The sequence below is a fragment of the Hibiscus syriacus genome, unplaced genomic scaffold, assembly GCF_006381635.1.
Source record: "Hibiscus syriacus cultivar Baekdansim isolate YM2019G1 unplaced genomic scaffold, ASM638163v2 tig00111983_pilon, whole genome shotgun sequence".
NCBI classification, from domain to species: Eukaryota; Viridiplantae; Streptophyta; class Magnoliopsida; order Malvales; family Malvaceae; genus Hibiscus; species Hibiscus syriacus.
Window position 1 is genome coordinate 230,319 of NW_024063228.1, and position 23,781 is coordinate 254,099.

General features: G+C 34.1%; 1 protein-coding gene and 1 pseudogene across 1 annotated transcript; both read right to left on the bottom strand.

Moving 5' to 3' along the window:
• Positions 1 to 5,062: 5,062 nt before the first annotated feature.
• Positions 5,063 to 5,499, bottom strand: LOC120173809 (ABC transporter B family member 5-like). The gene is made up of 2 exons (XM_039180880.1): positions 5,321 to 5,499; positions 5,063 to 5,216 (listed from the first exon to the last, which is right to left on the bottom strand). Exons 1-2 carry the CDS (start codon positions 5,468 to 5,470, stop codon positions 5,136 to 5,138), a joined length of 231 nt encoding a protein of 76 aa, XP_039036811.1. The 5' UTR covers positions 5,471 to 5,499; the 3' UTR covers positions 5,063 to 5,135.
• Positions 5,474 to 6,953, bottom strand: LOC120173808 (annotated as a pseudogene).
• Between the last annotated feature and the right edge of the window lie 16,828 nt (positions 6,954 to 23,781).

Sequence of the window (23,781 nt, forward strand, 5' to 3'; positions counted from 1 at the left end):
TTATTAAGGGATGGAGCTCTCATTTGGCTAAATTCTTGGATGTAATTAATTATTGGACTAATTCTGGAAACAAGAAGCCAAAGTAGTTACAATTATCAGAGACGAGACCGCGCCACAATAAACGAAGGAAGCCAAAGGGGATTGTGGTCATCTCGTATGCATGTGCTTGGAGCGTTTGACGACATGAAGTACACAGTTTTTACCTCCCATAGAGAGATAGAGGTGCAGTAGGCTTGTGGTTTCGGCATTTTATGGCTAGAACGATATATGCGAGGCGCTGCCTATCTGCATCCGCGTTATGAAAGTGTCCATAAACAATTTGTAAGTCAAATGCAAGTGTTGTTAAACATATATACTCTTTTTGGTTTGAAAATGTTTGGTTAAGTAGCTAGAATTCAATAATTTGATGTCTGTAGGTTTTAGATGTGTAGGAAGTATTGTTGATTCAATGTTTGGTTTCTGTAGGTTAATCCTGAAGTGAGCTGCGTGAAATGGATGTATGGGTGCAAAAGTTGATTCAATAATTGATGAGGAAATAATTCTTATTATTATTTTTTGATTGTTTAATTGATTTGTAAAAGATGATTTGTAAATGTTTATTTGTTTAATTGATATGTACATAATTATTATTTGTGCTTGTTTAATTGATTAAAATATAATAGTTGATTTGTTGATTTCAATCTGCATTATGTTGAATGCAAAACAGACTATCGCAACGCGGAAATAACTATCGCAACGAGAGAATCGTAATGCGAAAATGAAAATCGCAACGCGAAACTAAATTCGCGTTGCGATTTTCATTTTCGCATTGCGATTCTCTCGTTGCGATTTTCATTTCGCATTTCGATTCTCTCGTTGCGATAGTTATTTCCGCGTTGCGATAGTCAATTCCGCGTTGCGATAGTTATTTCCGTGTTGCGATAGTCATATTCGCGTTGCGATTTCCGCGTTGCGATAGTCAAATGAATGTCTAATAAGTGATAACAACTGAACATATCATAGCAATGTTCAAACTCAAGTTACTAATGCATGCCTAACTGAAAATGATAAAAGTTCACACATAATATACACATAATACAACGTTTGCATTTAAAAATCACCTAAGTTAACAGTCCCAAAAGGTGAAGCCGGTTGTGATTGGGATTTTGATGAGGATCCATATTTTGGTAGAGGAAAAGATGATTGTGATGGCACTGGTGATCCACATGTCAACCTTGTATGACCACTTTCCTTGCACCGACTACATGTCGATCTCTTCTTCTCTTCACCCTTAGACGGTATACGATCGTGACGTTTTGGTTGGCCAGGTAGCCTTCTGTCCATAGCTGGTGGCAAAACTGTTTGTAAGTCATCTGGTATGTCCCACTCAGAAGGATGTGGAATAGGGTAGACAATCTCGACATAAGTCTGTCGATATACTTTTGTAGTGTAGCAATCCATAGCGTATGCGCTTGAATCATCTTGGTTTAGATGAAGAGCAACTTTTATAACATGGCCACACGGATAACCAGATGTTTGCCATTTCATACAACTACACGTCTTTGCATTTAGATCGACAAGCTCATTTAAGTTATTATCCAGTACTTCAAGCAAAGTGTTTGAACATGGTTCAACTCTCCATGACGTTGACTTCACAACACGTTTCGTTATCTTTTTTTCAGTCCATGGTGTAACACGATGTTTCAATGTTCTTGTAAATTTAAATAAATAATACTTAGTAAAATATATGATAAGTTACGAATTTAAAGAAATAATATCTGCATGGTTTCTTTTCTTGTAGTACCACTGTTGAATAGAGGCTCGAAAAAACTCCATTAACATAGTAATGGGTAATTTCCGGGAATGACGACTTAGAGCGTTGATTGATTCTACACTATTAGACGTCATGAAACCATATCTTGCTCCAAGTTGATGTACTCTTGACCATCTTTCAAATCTGACATCTTCTAGTGTTTGAGCACACTGAGGCAAAACACGTCTTAAACAGTTTATATTAAAATCCACTTCCTGATAAGCTTTTACAGCCTTCCAGTATGTCCATTTGTGATTTTTTATACCAGCAGACCTTGATTTTAGATTTCTATACAAATGAACACCACAAAGTCCATGAAAAGCATATGGGAAAAACCTTCTAACAGCGTTGTCAATTGAGTTTGCCCTATCGGATATGATTGTCATATTGCTAATAGGACCTATGCAATCCCTAAGATGCCCCATAAACCATGTCCATGAATCAGAGGTTTCAGATTTGCCAACCTCGTAAGCTATTGGCAGTATCACATAGTTAGCATCCATGACTACTGCTAATAAGTTTACTCAAAGGTATCGACCTTTTAAATGTGCTCCGTCAACTATAATAACTGGGCGCATGCAAGTAATAAATGAACGAATCTACAAAATCATATACACAAGAAATATAATCATTTAAATGTGAAATGCATGTAACTAACAAAAATGAGTTAACAAAATTATATTGATTTACTAACCGCAGCACCAATGACGATAAACAGCAACTCAAAGCGTCCATCTCTATATATTTTGATATGAGTTACCGACCCATGATTTTTCAGCTTTAAATTGTGACAATAAGCCGGCAGTTGGGCAAACGATGCTTATTGCGACCCCCTCAACAATTCAAGGCATAACATTTGGCTCTCCAAGCTTGAGAATATGAGATACTAATCTTGAACCGAGCATTCATGTTAGTCATAATTTCATGTCCCCGATATACCCTACCATTCAAAAACATTAACTCAGCCAGAAAACCACCCAACACCTTTTTGTTTGCCTATCTATGGTGAGGAAAAACTTGGGTTCTTGAACATGTATGTTTATCAATAAAAGTCCTAATTTGAAACATTTCACAATCTTTTATCCTCTTTGCAATCATACACCACGTACAATTTTTTTCAATCATACACCTTGTTTCGAAACGATCTTTGCTTGATTTGTTAACTTTTAGTTGATAGTCATCTTCCACACATTTCGTATACAAAGCTATCTTCAAGTCTTCTTTGTATCAAAACAATCATCTTTCTTGATACGAATAATTTTTGTGTAACAATCAACTGCTATATTTACCAACTCTTCTTCCGGTATCTGAAGTAATTCTGGTATATTCCAGTTATACTCCCGTGGCATTTTCTTCGGGGACCTTTCTTTGGGGATTTCTTCTTCTTCTTTTTCTTCTTCAGGGTTATATGAATTACAGAATGGATGTTCAACATGTTCATTTACAGTCGTAACTTCCTCCTAATTATCATCAACAACATCTTCCTCGGCAACGGCTGTTTCATCATCAAAATTCGGGTATTGACCAATATCAAAATCATTGCACGCAGGGTCTGTTTCTTCTTCTGAAAAATCATCAAAATCCGAGTATTGACCAAGATCAAAGTCCGGGTATTGACCAAGATCAAATTTCAAATACTGATAAGTTCTCACAATTTTTTCTGTTGGTTCGTCATCGTCTAACTGGTCAATACGAAAACCAGAATTTGGTGCTGAAAGTTGATTGGGATTTGGATTAGGGAAAGGTTGTGGGTTTTGAGATTGTGTTTGGTATTGGAAATGTGGTGAAACAATATTTGCTTAGTGATGAAATTGTGGTGGAACCATTAAATTTTGAGCACCATAAACTGGGGTTGAAAAACTTAGTTGATTACTACCCGCTACTGACCCAACTTCACTACTTCTAGGTTCAACAACATACAATGTAACATCATCACTTGAAACACTAATGTAAGCAATGAATCGTTCAACATCTTCATTGTCGGTTAACAAATAAACTTTACCATTTCTCTGATAAGATAGCCTAAATCCACTTAGGGGCTCTAAATTCAATTTATTTGCAACACGTAACATTAGAGTTTCATAAGTTAACTTTTTTAATGACAGTTTTAGTTGAAGATTCATGGGTAAATGCATATATTGTAAAACACCATGACCATTCTCCCATGACCCTCCAAAACACAAATCTATCCAAACATGATCAACATTAGATGATTTCATTATTGTAAATTAATTTACTAAACAAACGAGCTGCGAAACTAAAACCTGTTGCCGGATGGGGAAGGATGTCATTGGATATAGGAACGGATGTCGTCGGAGAGAGTGATAGATGGAGATGGAATGAGTTGCGATTTAGGGATTTAGGTTATGAGTTGCTGCTGCTGCGTAGTTATATACCCAAAACATTTGTATTGCGAAACTAAAACCTGTTGCGAATTCAGAAATCGAGTTGCGAATTTGAAATTCAGTATTGCGATAGTCAGAATCTCGTTGCGATAGTCAAAATCTTGTTGCGATAGTTTGCGATAGTCAGATTCGCGTTGCGATTTACATATTCGTATTGCGATTTACGTATTCGCATTGCGATTTACGTATTCGCATTGCGATTTACGTATTCGCATTGCGAATTAGGAAAATCGCAATGCGATAGTCAGAATCGCGTTGCGAATCTGGAAACTGATTTGCGATACCGGAGATTGCGTTGCGAATTATCGATTTCATTGCGATTTAGTTGGTCATTTTGGCAAATCCAAAAAAAGTTGGTTAAAATTGTATATTATAAGGCATTTTTGGTCACTGAGGTTATTTTCTCTTTTTTAAATTCTTAATACAAAAAAAATCAATAAATGACCATATATCTTCATTTGTTCCCAAGTTGTTCCCTTTATAGAAATATTGATTTTTCCATTAAGATAAAGTACAAAAATCAGTACATAAATATGCATGTCTTTATATAAAATTACTCCAAAGAGGTACATTAAAAAAAGTATTTTAAATACGTGATTTTTATATTTTATGTATTTTATTTAGAGTTTAAAGTTATAAATTTTAAAATAATAATGAAACACACACAAATTAAACAATAGAAGAACTCATGTGAAGTGCAACTAAAGAAGCATAGAAACTATCTTTGATGTTTATCAAAGTGTCGTGTTCCCCTTTCTCTACGATGACACCATTTTTAACCACCGCGATAGTATCGGCATTTTTTATCGTTGACAGCCTATGAGCAACCATCACTGTCGTCCGGTTCACCATGACTATCTAATGCATCCTGGACTACCCTCTCTGACTTGGCGTCTAAGGCACTCACTGCCTCGTCTAATAGCAATATCTTTGGAGTTTTAACTATGGCTAGTGCAATGGCTACCCTTTGCTTTTGTCCTCCCGACAACTGAACCCCTCGCTCGCCTACTACGGTATCCCTGAATAACAGAAAAAGTTTGGTTACTGATTAATTGTGTGATGGTCGGAAAGTGATTGTACGAATGAATCGAGTTAAACCTGGATTTTATTAATAATGTCTAACATGTTGTAATGAGCTGGTGAACTTGTGAGCATTGGCCAATTCTGATGCAGTTAATATTTCTGCCTCGGCCGCATTTCCTCCTCTTCCATACGCAATGTTGGCACGGATTGTGTCATTGAACAAAACAGGTTCTTGGCTTACTAGACCCATCTGTTGCCTCAACCACTTCAATTGGAGTGTTTGGATTTCGAAGCCGTCGAGGGTAATATGTCCCAAATCGGGATCGTAAAATCTTTGCAATAACGAAATCACTGTTGATTTGCCACTCCCACTTTCTCCAACCAAGGCAACAGTCTGAAAGGAAAAGTTTGACACGTTACAAGATATGGTTTAGCCTTCAGCTGATGAATGAATGAGTTCGAAATGGCAATGTTGTTACTTTTCTAGCATGGATGGACAAAGCTCGACATCTCCCTTCACTTTTTCTATCGTCATCCCGGATTCGCCACTTGGGTCTATCTTATACTTGCAGTCGATGATTGCGAATATGGAAGCAGCAGCTGTCTTGGCTTTGCTAGAATCAGAAACAAAGGAGCTTGATTGAGAAATTCCAACGGTTGCCATTGCCAATGCATACAAAACATGAGAAATTGAAATCAGTCTCAGTATCATATGGGTATACATAACAAAAAGGTCTTAAAAATGGACTTACTTGAATAACATCGGAGAATGTTGCATCGCCATGCTCGACAAGCTGAGATCCGACATAGAAACTGGTTGCATAAACATTTAACATCAAGAAGAATGAAATTCCAAATCCAACTCCATTAATCAAACCTTGCCGTATCCCTGTTCGCAATGGATCCTCACGTTTCTTTCTGTAGAGCTGCATCACTTTTTCCTCTGCACAAAATGAAGCCACTGTCGTATACTCCCGACTGCATCGTTAGCAACTTGGCTTGCTTCCTCATACTTCACCTGCAATCATTTATATAACATCTAAATGAATTATATGCTTAAAAACATATTGCATTTTAAGATATCAAAGTCGTTAGTTTCGGATATACCTTTGCATCTGCACTGAATCCCTTCATGAATTTTACTTGAACGTATCCATTGACCCCTATCAGAGGGAGTAGTCCTAGGATTATAAATGTCAACTTCCAACTTGCAATGAAAGCAATGACCAAACCGGAAATGGCTGATGCAAGGTTCGAGACCATCTGAGCTAGTGCATCTCCAACCAAGCCACGTATTAAGGTCGCATCGGTTGATAGCCTCGCACCAATCGAACCACTTGAATTATCTGGATCATCAAACCAGCCAACTTCCATTCGGATCACTTTTTCAAAACACATCGATCTTATTCGTTGGATCAGTTTACATCCAGCAATGGAAAAGAAGTATGTTTGTGCTGGACATGCCAACAATGATGCCAGGCCAAGGGTCATAAGTATCAGTGACCAGAATCTTGAATCCCTTCTCAATTCATCAGGTGGTTTAAAGAACGTATTGATCACACGAGAAAGTAGCATACCAAAAGTTGGAAGTATGACACCATTGGCAGACGCGGCTATAGTTCCGAGTAGGATCATAGGAATCTCCGGCTTGTTGAGGCAAGCAAGCCGATGGATGGAAACCTCTGGATGCTGCTTCAATGGTTGTTCAAAAGGGTCTTTGGTATCTACCATTTCAGAATTGACAGGTGATTTTTTGTTTTTAATCTACTCCAAATATAAGTGAACTTTAGGTTTGATATCCGATTTACAATTCAACTTTAAACTGTTTAAATTTTACTATTAAATTTTATTTTTATAGTTAATATAGACATCAATCGTTAAATAACATTGTGATGATTTAGTTAACTTTTTTTATGAATTTTAGTTTGTGTATCAATTTAAAATGTATAAAAAAACATCAATTTCTTTGACTGTTGTTGTAAGTAAATCATTCATTTGTCATCGATTATCATTCGCGACAAGAGTATTATCAAATATTTAAGAATACCAAATGATCATATCATTAAATAGATAATGATTTAAGAATACTTTAATTAAAATGTAATTTAAAGTTTATCCAAAAAATTTAGTGGTCGTCATGAAAATATACAGAGAAAATAATCTCAGTGACCGAAAAATATCTTATAATATACGATTTTAATCAAATTTTTTTATTTGCGAAAATGACCAACAAATTCGCAACGCGAACTCCAATTTCGCAACCATGTCAAAAAAAGTATTTTCGGTCATTTTCGGGTAGATCGTTAGTCATGGTCTGAAGAAACAAATGTGTCAACATAGCATCTCCACTCGGATGTTGTACTTTCAGCCATGGCCCGAAGCAAGTATCCGCAACCATGTCAAAACAAGTATATGCCGGAGGAAAATGAAACCATATCTCTTCATCACTACGTTGTATCCTCTCGGGTAGATCGTTAGTCATGGTCTGAAGAAACAAATGTGTCAACATAACATCTCCACTCGGATGTTGTACTTTCAGACATGACCCGAAGCAATTATCCTCAAACAATTTTCTTTGTAGAGGTGTAAGCGTCGACGCAATTTTAGTGGATAGGCTTAATTTATTCCTTAAGGTCAATTGAGCCGAAAAAAATTTCTACAAAAACAATAAACATACCAAGTTAGATATACCAAAAACTACAAATTATACTCTATAAACAGATATGATATTAAACAGTGAAAACAAAGCCAAATATGTTTCAAACTAGCACGGTATTCACCCAAGTCATTATTCCATCATAGTTCACAAAATGCATTAGATAACATTCCAGAAGTAAGCACTTATATAAACATTTAAAAGGATAACATCTAGGTTTAGTGCAGGTTCAAAGACAACATAAAGAGTAATAGTTTATTCTTGAAACTTAAATTAGCAACATTGTGAAGTTAGTATTTGTCTTTGTTTTTTGGTTGAAGTAATTCAATTCATTCAAGTTTCAATTTGCAGAATAAGAGTAGTTTCTGAAACTTAAATTCGAAACGCGAAAATGAAAATCGCAACACGAAACTAAAATCATGTTGCGATTTTCTTTTTCGTGTTGCGAATTTAAGTTTCAAAAACTATTATTCTGTAAATTGAAACTTGAATGAATTGCATTTCTTCAACAAAAAGATAAAACAAAGACAAATACTAACTTCACAGGGTTAAAGACTAAACAGTTTAGCGGTATTGACAGCAACCGAATGAATTTACTAAGCAATCTCAGTGAAATGGTTAATCTATATATATTGAAATTACCAGTAAATTTATCATCAATATAATAAAAATATAATAATAATACAAAATTTTCAAAATAAAAATAAAAGATTAAAAAAACTAACTATCGGTGGTTGATTTTCCATTTCTGACCGTGAATGGTTGTGAGGGTTGCTATGAGAGATGGAGATAGGCGGATTTCGCCGGAGATGGGACGGATTTCGTCGGAGATGGGGACGGATGTCGCTGTAGAGAGAGAGAGATGGAGATGAGATTGAGTTGTGATTTAGGGTTTTAGGTTATGATTTGCGATAATACTGTTTACATTTGTGTTGCGAAATTAATATTGTGTTTCGAATTCGAAAATAAAATAAAATTCGCGTTGCGCAAATAAACAAGCTTTGCGAATTTAACTTCCGCTTTGCGAATTTGACTTTCGCGTTGCGAATTTGAAATTCAACGTTGCGAATTTGACTTCTGTGTTGCGATTTACAAATTCGCGTTGCGATTTACATATTCGCATTGCGAATTTGACTTTTGTGTTGCGAATTTGACTATCGCGTTACGAATTTGACTATCGCGTTGCGAATTTGACTTATGTGTTGCGAATTTGACTTATGTGTTGCGATTTATAAATTCGCGTTGCGATTTACAGATTCGCGTTGCGAATTTGGAAACTGTGTTGCGAAATTAGAGTTCGCGTTGTGAATTTGTTGTTTATTTTCGTAAATCAAAATTTTTTTAATTAAAATCGTATATTATAAAACATTTTCGGTCACTGAGGTTATTTTCTCAAATATAAATAGCATCACAAACAATAATACATTAGTATAATCAGCCTTGTTCATATATTCTATGCCTTCTTATTGGATAGGACTTCCGGCACTGCCATTGTTAAACCATCTGCTTTCGTAAACCCGCGAGCTCTGCCCTCCGTGGATCAGTTTATGCACAATCGAACCAGGCAACCAGTAAACTGCAAAGCCAAAAGACACTATAAACACCAGAAACTATCACACCAGAGACAATAGAGTGGTAAGGAACTTGTTGCTCTTGTCCTTAAAATTTAAGGGAAAACAGAGCTGGGAGAACTTGGGCTTGAAACATGGTTCGACCATAATATTAAATTATGTCCGTAATATAGTGAAAAACTGTATCGTAATCGCGCATATATACCCTCAAGAATACTAGACAGTTCATGAATGTAAATAAATAAGTAGAAGAGAGGCAAAAAAATGGATACTTGTTATCTTCATCAGCCCAGTTTAGTTATGAAGACAGTCGAGTTCAATACAAGACTCGAATTCTCCAACTTTATGGTCCAGTTTACCAGACTCTATGAACTTTAAATCCTCCACAAGTATCGCATAATGTTTCTGCACATCATCTGGGGTTTTTTCACCGCCGACCATGGCTGCAACCACTTCCCAACGATCTGGGTGTTGCTCATCGACCACTGCTAGAGCCAGCTCGAACAACTTGTTCTCCTCCCAGCTCCACCCACAGAGGACTGCCGGAAAGTTATCCATATGGTTCTTTTTCCTTTGGTTGATAGGTATGGTTCTTTTCGGGGAAATAAGGAAGATTTAATAATTGATTTACATTATAGGATTCATCGAAGAAGAAAGGCAGGGCTTGTTGTTTTCTAATACCCCTGTGTCTTTAGAGGGTGTCAGATATCTGTTTTGAGCAGCAGATGTTTCCCTTTTTGTTTCTTCTTTTGGGGGAGTCTTCTTTGTCAGAGACAACAAGGGGCTTTACTTAATCTATAGCTAACCATGACAATTTTTCAAAAGGGTAAAGTACACCAAGTAATCATTAAAGTACATTTAAATGATCATATTGGTTAATAAACTTCTAAAAGTTATATAATAGTCATTAAATTTATCAAACTGTTATAAAATAATCATTAAATTATATTGATTGTTATTAAATAAATATTAAATTTATCGAACTTTCATACTTATTATGACATTATAATGATCATTGTATAATAACAAACGTCTAACGTCTAAATTGACGATTAGAATGATAAAAGGACTTGATGAGTACATGTTCCTGTTGTGTGACTCAACAGAACATCTGAAAATCTAGGACCAGTTTAAAAATTAGGCGATGATTTGGGATTTGCTGAAATTAACACCTCTGTTTTTTTAAGTCTAAAACAGGAAAACCAAAGGTCAAAAACAGACCAAACTTAATGACCATTTCTTATGCTGCGTAGAATGCCACTCTTCATCAAAACTTATAGCATCGGATTCTATATGTCGTTTGATATCGACATACAGAATTACATGCAAGTTGGGCTGTAATTAAAACCTAACAATGGAAAAGAATCTAACGTCGTTATGTTTCTTAAAGCCTATCAACCTTTTTAACGCTTCGATCTTCAAACTAAAGAAAGAGACTTTTGTGATAACGTCTTCAACCTGATAACTGCTACATTTTCAATGACCTTTTCAACCTGATAACGTTGGCAGTGAAAACTCATCCCAAGACCCAATTCTTTTCTCTAATGGTAACATATTTCGTATTTTGGATATATCATATTCTTAAGAACACAGTATTAATTTACCCGATATGATCCAAAAATAATTATATCTTATCCATCGATAACTCTTATAATATTTTTTAATTGATGGGTTAACGGGTCCCCTTCAGTCCGGACAGCTTTGAGACCCCAAATGCGTTCTAAACCATATATCCCTTTGCCTTGTAGCCTCGGGAAAAGAGAGGTTTTACTGTAAGGGGTTAAAATACGGTTAAAAACGGTATGACGGGTTAAATAGATGATCGATTAAAAATATTATCAAAATATTATTTGTGTTGATAATAATAATTGTAATAATCATGTATTGTTGTATGTAAAATGAATAAAAAAAATATTGACTTTAATTTAGGCTAATTAGTGGAAACATCATCAACTGGAATAACATAAAAGGTTGTGTCTAAAATATTATAAACGGTAAAATAGTAAATTACTTATTTTTTATTATATTATCAACATATTTAGCACCTAATATATTATGAGAGTTTAAGCTGATGGGCCTTAAATATTTGACGATAAAAAATATGTTAATTACTTATTTTGTTATTAATATTATCAACGTATTAGGTAACGCCTAGAATGTTATCAAAGTTTAAGTTGATGGGCCCTTAAATCCGACAATAATAAAATAGATTAATTATTTATTTTGTTATTAATATTATCAACATATTAGGTACCGCCTAAAATGTTAACAAAGTTTAAGCTGATGAGCCTTATAAATCTCATGATAACAAAATAGGTGTAATATATTTTTTTTATAAATAAATATTAACATACTAGATTGCACCCAATATGTTATTGTGAATAAAGAAACAAATTGAGATCTGGAATATTAAAGTCGTGTTTAATGAAATCGGTAGCGATTTAATGTATTATGTATCTCTAGATGAAAATTATTTTTAAAATAAATATTGATATTACTATGATTTTGATTGATATTTTAGCGAATATCGATATTGTTTTCTATGATGTTCGATATTTTAGCATTTTAGAAACTTGTTAATTTGAAAAAAATGAAATGTTAAGATCAAAAGTTATTTATTACAAAATTCCATTAAAATATCTTTATATAAATATCGATATTTAGTGTAGATGTATCGAAACTCTTATACTATGTATCGATACTTAGTGTGGATGTATAGAAATTATTAATACCGATACTTAGTGTATATGTATTGATACATATTCAGGAAATTATTAATACCTGATATCGATACTTTAGAATTTTAAATTTTTTGATGATTTGTTATCAAAACTTTAGCATTTGAAAAGTTGATGAATGTTAAAATATCAATAATTGATATCTGATGTATCGATATTTTTGAAAAGTTGATGAACTCCATCCGCACATCAACATACAAGTATCGATACTTTTGAATTTAAAAAAATATTTCAAACGGTTAAGTTGTAAATATTTTACCGTTTACATTGTTCTTATACCTTTAAACAAATCGGTAGTTAGTTTAACGTAATAGGTAGTGCTTATTTTATTTTAACTGGTTAAGTTGTAAATAATTTACTTTTTACATTAATATTATACTTTAAAACACTGGTATATAGTTTAACGTAATATGTAGCGCTTATTTTATTTTAAACGGTTACATTATTATTATACCTTTAAACAAGTCGGTAGCTAGGTTGCGTCTATTATTTTACCCGTAACGTTATTAGTATATATTTAAACAAAACCGATAGCTAGTTTAACATAATATTTACGCCTATTTTATTTTAACGTTTATTATTATTATACTTTTAAACAAAACGGTAGTTAGTTTAATGTAATAGGTTGCATTTATTTTTATTTTAACCGTGAAAATATTTTACCGTTTACATTATTATTATTATATTTTTAAACAAACCGATAACTAATTTAAGGTAATATGTTACACCTATTTTATTTTTAACCGGTTAAGTTACAATTATTACACTATTGATATCTTTATAACAATATTTTAATGAAAATTTTCAAATAAGTAACTTTCGATCTTAAGTTGAATAATTTTTTTCAAATTATTGATATTTTAATTTCTATCAATTTTCTCAAATGTTAAAGTATAAAATATAATAAAAAAATATTGATATTTTACCACTAATCAAATATTAAAATATCGACAATTAGAATAAATATCGATATCTATTTAAAAAAAAGTTAAATACTTTACAACCTTCTCGTTTTTTAATAAGATTGAAAAAATAGTACGATGGGACTCTTCGTTATTGGTAGGGGTGTGCAAATTATCCAATCCAGTTGACCCGACCCGTCGACCCGGATCTAAAAAATCGGGTAATTCTCTAAAAAAATTACCCGGCCCGACATTTCTCGGGTCACAAAATCTAGTTTTTCCGGGTACCCGGTTACCCGTGTACCCAGTTAGTTTTTATTTTATTTTTATTTTTTTATATTTATATAAAATATAATGAATTATTTATATTATAGATTTTATATTTTGTATTTTGAACTTTTAAATTTTATGTTCGGATATTATAATATGTAATTAGAAGCTTCGAACATTTAAATTTGTGTATATATTTTTTTAAATTAATAATTTAAAATAAATTAAAAACCGGGTATCGGGTACCCGATTACCGGGTACCCGCAAATCCGGATACCCGATTACCGGGTACCCATAACATTTGGGTCGGGACACGGACCGACAAATCGTCGACCTGAAAGTTCCGGTACCCAAAAATCTGGGTACCCGGATTTGCACACCCCTAATTATTGGTATAATTGAATTTGATTGATTTGAGCCGTTAATTCTTTTATGCTGAATTCAGCAGCACGATTAGTGTTACCTTGGTATAAATATGAGCGGTGTCTAGGTGGGTCAGCTGAACCAAATAGCCTCAGATAATGTTATCTTGGTGTAGATATGGACGGTGTTTAGGTAGGTCAGTTGAACCAAATAGCCACAAATGACGACAAAAACGACTGATTTACAAAATTTCAATCTCCCTATTTTTCATCACCACAATTCCACACCCTATGAAAGTTAAACCATAGCGACCCTTGATCAAGGTTAAGGACCGCAATACCAGTTTCATTGGTAGTTTAGGTGTACCGCATTAATAGATGTTAACCGTTTAAGATTAATTATTTAATTAATTTTATTATCGATCTAAATTATCACAATTACACATAATGTGATTGGATCTAATGGTTTTAAAGTATGTACACTACCACTCAGATTTAAGGTATTTTATAATTTAAATTAGGTAAACTATGCGGTTAGTACCTAAACTTTCAAGTTTGATTCGATTTAGTACCTGAACTTCCAATTATTTTTAATTTTTAATTATTATTTATATTATTATTTAATTAATTTTATTCAACTAATAAGGTGATGACACATTTCACCACCATATTAGAAATAAAACAAAGGAACTATCCGTAAATGAGACAATAACAGGAATCAAACCTGGAAGACCTTGGAGAGAGCTAAGCGCCCAACCATCTGGGCCAAGTATCACATTGGTAGTAATTTACCAAAACATAGATTTAACTAATATTAAACTATCACTATAAATAAATAAATTCATTAGAATACATACTATTATTATTTAACTTAAAAATTAAATTAAAATTAAATAATTTCTAATTTTATTTAGAAATAAGAAAATCAGTAAACAACTATTTAAAATTATTATTCCTATTTGTTTATTTAAGTAATATTAATAATATCAAATTAAAATTAATATTTATCCTTATAATTTAAATATAATTTTTTATTTATTTTTAAAACTTTTATTCTATCATAAATAAATACCATAAATTTAATTTTTAAAATTAATATTAATTTTATAAAATGTATAAATAATTTTTTTTTTATTTTAACTAAAATGAAATATTATTTAATTTTAATTTAATATTTTATAACTTAAATAATAATTTTGGTATGTATTAAACCAATTTAATTTCTCATTTTATTTAGAAATAAAATAATGAAATAACTATTTAAAACTATTATTTTAATAAATAATTATATATTTTAAATTTTAATAGTTAAATAAATATAAATAATATTAATTGTATGTTTTCAAATTTTAGTTTAAATTTTAAATTATTAAATAAATATAATTTTAAACTACTTATGATATATATATATGTTTAATATTATTTTTAAACTTAAATTTATATTTTATGATAAATATAATCTATACATTAAATACAACATTAGAATGATTCTCCTAGCTCAGTTGGTTGAGTGCTTCTCCTATCAGAGATTCAGATTCGAATCCTGGTTGCCGCAAAATTATTTTTTCAAAGGAAATTTTCCTTTGCTTATGTTAAGTGCGTAAAATTAATTAAATAATAATTTAAATACGAAGAAAATAATTAAAAATATAACGTCAATTTTACCAGCGGTTTGAAAATGAAATAAAAAATAAATATTAAATATGATTTTAAAATAATTGAAAGATCAGGTGCTAAATCAGATCAAAAGGGAAAATTGAGATACTAATCGTGTAGTTTATCCTTTAAATTATCAATGAAATAACGACATAAATCTTTGTGATCAGTAAAAAATTCTACAACAGATAATATATCACGATTACTAGTGAATGTTGTTTAAGCATATCTTAAAATTAGTGTATTAGTTTTATGTGACATGATATTTTATATATATAAGGTTCAAATGACTTTAATTTATCTTACTTAATTTAAAAGTTATACGATTCTTCATCATTTTACATCTCAATAAATAAATAATACGTTATGCATGTTATAATATATTAATTAATCTTATTTATTAAGCTGAAATATACAATAATGAGAGAATTTCATTGAAAAAAATAATCAGATCATTTATATTCATAATTCTTCCTATGGCAATTTAATAATTTCTTTTGATTCCCCCCTGTATTAAAAAAACAATTTCTCTTCGTCATTTTAATAGACAAGATAGAGTCGCGATATAAGGGTTGGAATTTCGATCTCATCAATGATCAGATTCTTGATGATCGTTGACTAACTATCCAACACCTGTAAAACATCCGAGCGTTCATACCCAAAACCTTTTCCCCAATATTACCCCAAAATCAATCGAAGAAAGAACACCGGTAGTTGAGAAACATGAGGCGACTCAGCCATTCTAATTTGCAGAAATGCAGGGTGATGAAGCCATACTCTTGTTAAGCTTCCCATCGAATTGTCATCCTACTTATCAGGTTATTTTTAATATTTTTTTATTGTCATTCATCTCCCCCTTTTTGTTCCGCTCTTGAATCGTGATTTTTAAGATTTTTTAGACCTCATTTTATTGTTGCTGTTGACTTGGATTGAAATTTATGAGTTTAAGGTGCATTTCTTATGGAGTTTGCAGCTCTAATTGCTTGCTTTCAATCAGTTGTACTAACAGATTCCTCGATTCTTTTGGTGATGTTTGGTTCGGTTAGATTAAAGCTGCTTATAGAGAAAAAAGGATGGGAGTCGCTTCCTGACTTGTTTCCACTTCACCAAAAGATTTCGGCGGAGTCTTGAGTTTAAGTTAGTAAGCATTGATATCCCTTTAAACATTTTATCTTTTTTTTCACTTTAATGAATGCTCTGATTGTAGTCCATAAATTCATTTGTTCTGGCTTCAATGTTGTTATTGGTTTTGGAAATCCGGTTGTTGTAATATTGGTTTTAGCTTATTAGCAACATGCTTACAAGGTTAAGCATTTAGAAGTAGATTTTGGGCATGCAAGCATTTTAACAATGGTGGCTATTTTAGGGATTATAGCTGTTTAGTGAACATCTAATTCTACTGTATCTAGTGTCTACTACCTCTAAAGGTTTTCTTGTGATGCTTTGCTACTATTTAAGTTCATTGAGGAAATTAGATTGCTATGGATTTTCACCTTGTTTTTGTTAAATCCATGTGACCCAAGCAAGGAATAGTAATGGCATGTTCTGCCGAGTTTTAATCATATATGAAATACTAGTGTGGATATTTTAATCATATGTTCTGCAATTTGAAAACAAATTCAGTTGCATTTATGCTTGTGAGAAAATTAACCTGTAGGTTTTCATTTCATTCAAACTGCACAAGTTTCAACTTGCCTACAGTCTGGTAGTTATTCTATTCATACACGATTGAGAAAAAAATAGTACTCTAAAATTCCTGGTTTGCCAACTCTAGTAGGCTATACAATCTGATATGGGACGAAGCTCTCGTTTAATGCTCTCCAAGGGTAGCACATTTTGTGAAGACAGAGAAACTCTCTTTCTAAACCCAGGGAGCAGTATATTACACCTTCTTGCCACTTTAGGGTGTCTCCCCTGGCTGTCAAAATAACTCTATTTGCTGTATTGGTGTTTGTCAGGGAAGTCTTTTGTTTTATTATCCTTTTGCTTTGCCTGCTTTTTGGTTTCCAACTCACCTGCTAAGTTGATAACTAGCTCAGGGCTGCTTTATAGGACTCGTGCAATGTGGTTGAGGAACAAAATAAGTTCTACCTTTGAGGGATATGCAACAGGTGATTTGCAGTTGAAAGGGATTTTCAGTGTTCCGAATGCCAATTCATTTTATGGCTTGAATTTAATTGTAGTGTCTTAATTTATAAATTTCTGTTCACTTTTTGATGCATAAACTTTTTTTTTCAAATCATGAACAGCCTCCTGATATAAAGTTTCCTGCTATCATGCTACTTGACAAATAGTTGAAGTGATGGCCCCACTTCGGTCCATGGGATATGTTGATCCTGGATGGGAGCATGGGACTGCTCAAGATCAAAGGAAAAGAAGGTTAAATGCAACTATTGTGGGAAAGTAGTCAGTGGTGGAATATTTAGATTGAAGCAACATTTAGCCAGATTGTCTGGTGAAGTTACTCATTGTGAAAAGGTTCCTGAAGAAGTATGCTTGAATATGAGAAAAATTGAAGGATGCCGTTCTGGTCGAAAACGAAGGCAAACGGATTCTGAACAGGCTGCTCTAAGTATCCAGTCTAACGAGTACAGTGATGGGAAGATGCTTCCACTAGTTATAAACATAAAGGCAAGAAAGTGATGGGTGACGAGAACATAGTTATCAAGTTCCCTCCTCTTCGATCTTTAGGATATGTAGACCCAGGATGGGAGCATTGTGTTGCTCAATGAGAAGAAGAGAAGAGTAAATGCAACTATTGTGAAAAAATAATAAGTGGGGCATAAATAGGTTTAAGCAACATCTTACTAGGATCCCCGGAGAAGTTGCATTCTGTGAGAAAAGCGCCTGAAGAGGTGTATCTCAAAATCAAAGAAAACATGAAATGGCACCGAACTGGTAGAAGACATCAGAAACCTGATACCAAGGACATCCCCACATTGTACTTGCACTCAGATAATGAGGATGAAGGTGGAGAGGAGTATTGGCAATCTATAAGTAAGGATATACCGACTATTGATGATAAAGTTTCTGACAATGATGTTAGAAAAATGTCAGAGATAGATCTCCTGGTAGTAGTGGTAATGGTGCTGAACCACTACTTAAAAGATCAAGACTGGATTCAGTATTTTTGAAGTCGCTGAAATGCCAGACATCAGTGCACTATAAACAACCAAGAGCAAGAATAGGGGTTGAGAAAGCTCACAGGGAAGTGATATCTGCAATCTGCAAATTCTTTACCATGCAGGCATCCCTTCTAATGCAGCAAACTCTCCATATTTCCATAAAATGCTGGAACTGGTTGGTCAGTATGGGCAAGGCTTGCAAGGTCCTTCAAGTCGACTGATATCTGGTCATCTCCTTCAGGAGGAAATTGCTAATATTAAGGATTACTTAGTGGAGCTTAAGACGTCTTGGGCATTCACCGGTTGTTCTGTCATGGCTGACAGTTGGAATGATGCACAGGAGAGGACACTGATTAACTTTTTGGTCTCTTGCCCTCGTGGTGTTTATTTTCTCTATTCTGTTGATGCAACTGAAATGATAGAAGATGCAGTTCATCTCTTCAAGTTGTTAGACAAAGCAGTGGACAAGGTTGGTGAGGATATGTAGTCCAGGTTTGTATATCTATACTTTTGTTTCTTTGAGAAATTTACTTCTATACCTGTATGAGTGTGCACTCTTCTGAGTTGTTTCCTTTGTGGCAGGTGGTTACTAGGAATACTTCAAGTTTCAGGAATGCTGGGAAGATGCTTGAAGAGAAAAGGAGAAACTTATTTTGGACGCCTTGTGCTGTCTATTGCATTGATAGAATGCTTGAGGATTTTTTGGATATAAAATGGGTAGGAGAATGCGTAGATAAAGCAAAAAAAGTGACAAGGTTAATTTATAACAATACATGGTTGTTGAACTTTATGAAGAAGGAATTTACAAACGGACAAGAACTTCTTCAGCCAGAGGTCACAAAGTTTGCCACTAACTTTTTCACTTTACAGAGTTTGTTGGACCAGAGAGCTGGTCTTAAGAGAATGTTCCAATCAAATAGATGGATTTCATCCCGCTTTTCCAAATTATGAAGGTAAAGATTGAAAAAAGTGTCTTAAATGTCTCGTTTTGGAAGAAAATGCAGTATGTGAAGAAATCCTTAGAACCGGTCGCTGAAGTTCTTCAAAAGATAGGTAGTGATAAAATCCGTTCAATGCCATTTGTATATAATGACATCTGTAGAGCAAAGCTTGCAATTAAAGCCATTCATGGTGATGATGTTCGTAAATATGGACCTTTTTTGAGTGTGATCGATAGTAATTGGGTACATTGTTCCATCATCCTCTTTATGTTGCTGCATACTTTCTCAATCCATCCTACCGGTACTGCCCAGATTTTTTCAGGGTACTAAACTATGTATACAGCTACTTGATCCTTATCTTTTCCGGATTGTGTATTTCTTCCATGCTTAATTTCAACTTCTTGTTTGTTTTACTGAAGAATCCTGAAGTAATTCGTGGTCTAAATGAGTGTATTGTTCGATTGGAGGCAGACAATGGGAAAATTTCTGCATCCATGCAGGTATCGATTTCTTCTTTCTTCTAGGTTTTACGTCTAGCATGTTAATTGATGGCTTATCCCATGTAATTTGGTTGCTTCCTGTTCTTTCTCAAGATCTAATTATTCACTGGGCCATATTGATTGATGTGAAAGCAGCTGTGCCCCTCTTATCTGAGTATTTTTCTCTTTGCTTTTCGTTTATCAGATACCTGATTTTGTCAGCAAAAGCTGATTTTGGAACTGATTTGGCCATAAGTACTAGAAACAAACTTGATCCAGGTGATTCAGTCAGGATTTTATGTGCAAGTCTGTTGTTCAAGAACTTGTATTCGATAAATTTTTTTGCTTTTTCATGTTCATTGAAAATTTGTGCTAATTGCTGTTTCGTCATTAGCTTCATGGTGGCAACAACATGGGATAAGTTGCTTAGAGCTGCAACGAATTGCCATACGCATACTAAGCCAGACATGTTCCTCAATTGGGTGTGAGCATAACTGGAGTGCATTTGATCAGGTTCACATCAAAAGACACAACTGTTTCCCGGAAGAGATTGAATGACCAGACCTTTGTCCACTACAACTTGAGACTGAGAGAACACCAACTAGGAAGGAAGCCTGATGAGTTGGTTTCATTTGACAGTGCCATGTTAGAAAGTGTATTGGATGACTGGCTTGTGGAGACTGAGAAGCTAGCCGTGCCAGAAGATGAGGTACCTTTCATTTCTGTTTAAATTGTTTTCATTAACTTAAAAGTCTTGAGGATATAGAATATGCTGATTTTAATGCTATCTCGAATATCTTTGCTGATTCAGGGGATCATTTATAATGAGGTGGATCAATTTTGCGGAGATGATTTGGATGAACATGAGAGTGAAGAAAAGAGACCTACAGAAATGGTCACAATTGCTGGTTTTGGTGAACCATTAGATGTTATCCCTTCTGCGGGAGGTGTTACCACTGATGATGATGGTCTTTATTTTCTTGGTGATGATTTGGCAGATTAGTTTTATCTTCAATGCCTCATCAAACTTGGAGTAAGCCACGATATATCTTTTCCCAGTAACTGGATATTAATAGAAAAAGAAGTAATTTGACGTTGTCAAAAGACCAATTTTTATATTGTAATTTGTTGTGCCATATATCGTTGTCAAAGTATTAATATGTCACCAACATTATTTCAATTTTACTTCTCTTTTTTGTGGCAATTCTTTAGTAGGTGAGCTCATCTGTCTGCGCCAAACCTGGGTACTATCTAGCTTGTACAGCCTCCCTTTTACACTTATGGTTGCCAATTTTATCTTTTTACTCTCGGTACTTGACTGTTTGGTATTTTGGGATTTACTTTTCTAGTACTCGTCTTAGTCCGATAACTGCTCTGCTTGATATTGCAGCATTCTCTTTGAACATTGCAGCACTTTCTTTTCATTTACTTTTATAGGTTAGTCATTTGTTATCCTAAATCCCAGATTCCGGTTAGATGGGATTGGATCTTGTAGGTGAGTGCATCGTGTCTGCATCAATTGGCCATAATTAGTACATACCCTCTTCTTTGCACCCTCACGACACTTTTTTCATCTCTTAGCATTTGATTGGTTGGTAATCTTTGGATTTAATTTATTAAATTCGTGTTGTTTCAAAGATAACTATCTGCTTGATAACTATTGTAGCATTGTCTTTCGAATTTTACCTTTTTTTAGTATTATCTTTTTATCCTTGCTCCTAGGTTCCCTCTAGATGGGATAGGATCTTACTAGTATAGCCCGGAAACTGGTAAAACATTGATCACTTGGACATAGAGGCCTTATATTCTCGAAGGGATTGCTAACTGATTGGGATCATTCCATCTTTATAATTACATTGGCTAGCCATTTCGGGTGATTTCTTGTTTCAAAGTATTAGTAACCATATTTTCTCCGTTTTTCCCCCTATTTAGGAGTTTCTTTATATACATGTTCACGTCAGAACATCCGGAGGCTGGTGAGAAGAAATGGAATTGTTATTCAGATTCGTTTCGGTCTTATTCATCATGGGAACTATTTGATGATTACATGCTACCAGGTAACTAGCGGCATGATGGGTAACAGTTACTTGTTAGCTGAATATAACATGTATTTAAGGTCTAAACGGTCAGTGTTTTCATCTTCTCAGGACCTTTAGAAAGCAAAAAGAGAGTTGTCCTCAAAAAATTCCCATCCATCCCCTCTCCTGACTCAGTTTGTTTTATATCTATCATGGTATCAATGAGTTCGCTTCAACCAATGTGAGCCTTTGTCTGTATCAGATGTGCTATAGGTACGACACAGGTTTCGGTTCTACCTTCACTTTAAGCTGTTAAAAATGTTGACGTGCTCATGCATCTGGTTTCTTTACATCTTGGACACTGATAATAGGAATGATTATTTTTAATATCGACATTTCGGTCGTATTTAGACGGAGGTGTGAGATGCACAGAAGCCGGATTCAATCCGATCCGGATCGTATGAAAACCGATCCGGTTTTTTCTCCCAACCCAAAAACCGGATTTTAAAAAAACCGTTCTCCTAACCGGTTTGGAGGGTCGGATGGTGTAACCGGTGTAACCGTTTCGGTTTGCAAAAAACCGGTTTTTAAAAAAAATCGGATTTTTTCGGATAAAAAACCGGTTTTTTATCCGGTTGAAAAAAACCGGTTTTTAATCCGGTAAAAAAACCGGTCGTTCAATTTTTTCTCAAACCGGTTATTCTATCCGGTTTTTAAATATCCGATCCGGTTTAAAAAAAATCGGTTTTTCCAAAATCCGTTTCGGATATTTTTTACCCAAAATCGAATATTCGGATTTTTGTGCAGCTCTACGGAGGTGCAATATTCTATGTTCAGTAGCCAATCAGTTTTAGGAATGCAAGTTTGGTCATTAAAGGACCATACCAGCTCTAACAAACATTTGCAAATCCGATGCCATGGAAACGGAAACAATAGTATACCCAAATCGCCAACTCTTTCTTTGAAAGTTTCTCTAATTTCAAATAAACTTAGAATAGTTTCTCTAATTCAAATTTAGTACTAAATGGATTTGTATTAAAATTAAACTAATAAAGTTTCAACACTTAAAATTCTACATTATAGCAGTTACATGAACTGAAGGCAAGTTTTATTTAATGGGATACCCAAGATATGGACCATTGTTTCTGTTTCCAAAGTCGATAGTCGTTTCAACTGCTCCAATGCCCTGATTGAGGTGAAAAAGCACGGCCTATGGGCAACGGCATATGACAATAAAAGTGACCGACGAGCTCAGTCTTCCGGGCCACCTAACTGATAAAAAGTGAAACAACATTCGAAGGGTCCAAGGACCTGAGAATCTCTTGCTCAAGTAATAACCAAACCACCAAAGGTAATTTCGATGCTAGGAGAAACAGATTGCAAGGTTTGACCATAAATTACATTATCGGTCATTGAGACCTCAAATGCAAATAGTTACTAATGCAACTTCAAACATTTTCAAGTTTGTACTTGATAGCACTAAGGGTACAACCATTTCCATAGTAAACAAGGTTCAATCTATTACATTTCCATAGTAAACAAGGCTATATCGCTCTATTACCATATGCTTAAGTACTTACATTGAATGCCAGGACAGAAAGGCTCCGTAATCATACTTCCATGATGACTTTGGGGTAACGTCATCTTCATCGCTTTGCTTTTATCACTATTGCTATTATTCCTCCATTATGCAGCGACTGATCAGGAACCTCTCCAACAGGATCTGGAAGCCTCAATACATCTTCAAAAGTTTCTCGTAAGATGATGATATAGATGAGATACCACAGATGTATAGTAAAACCAGACCAGCATTTGGGTGGAGAGAAGAAAACCTTTAAGCATA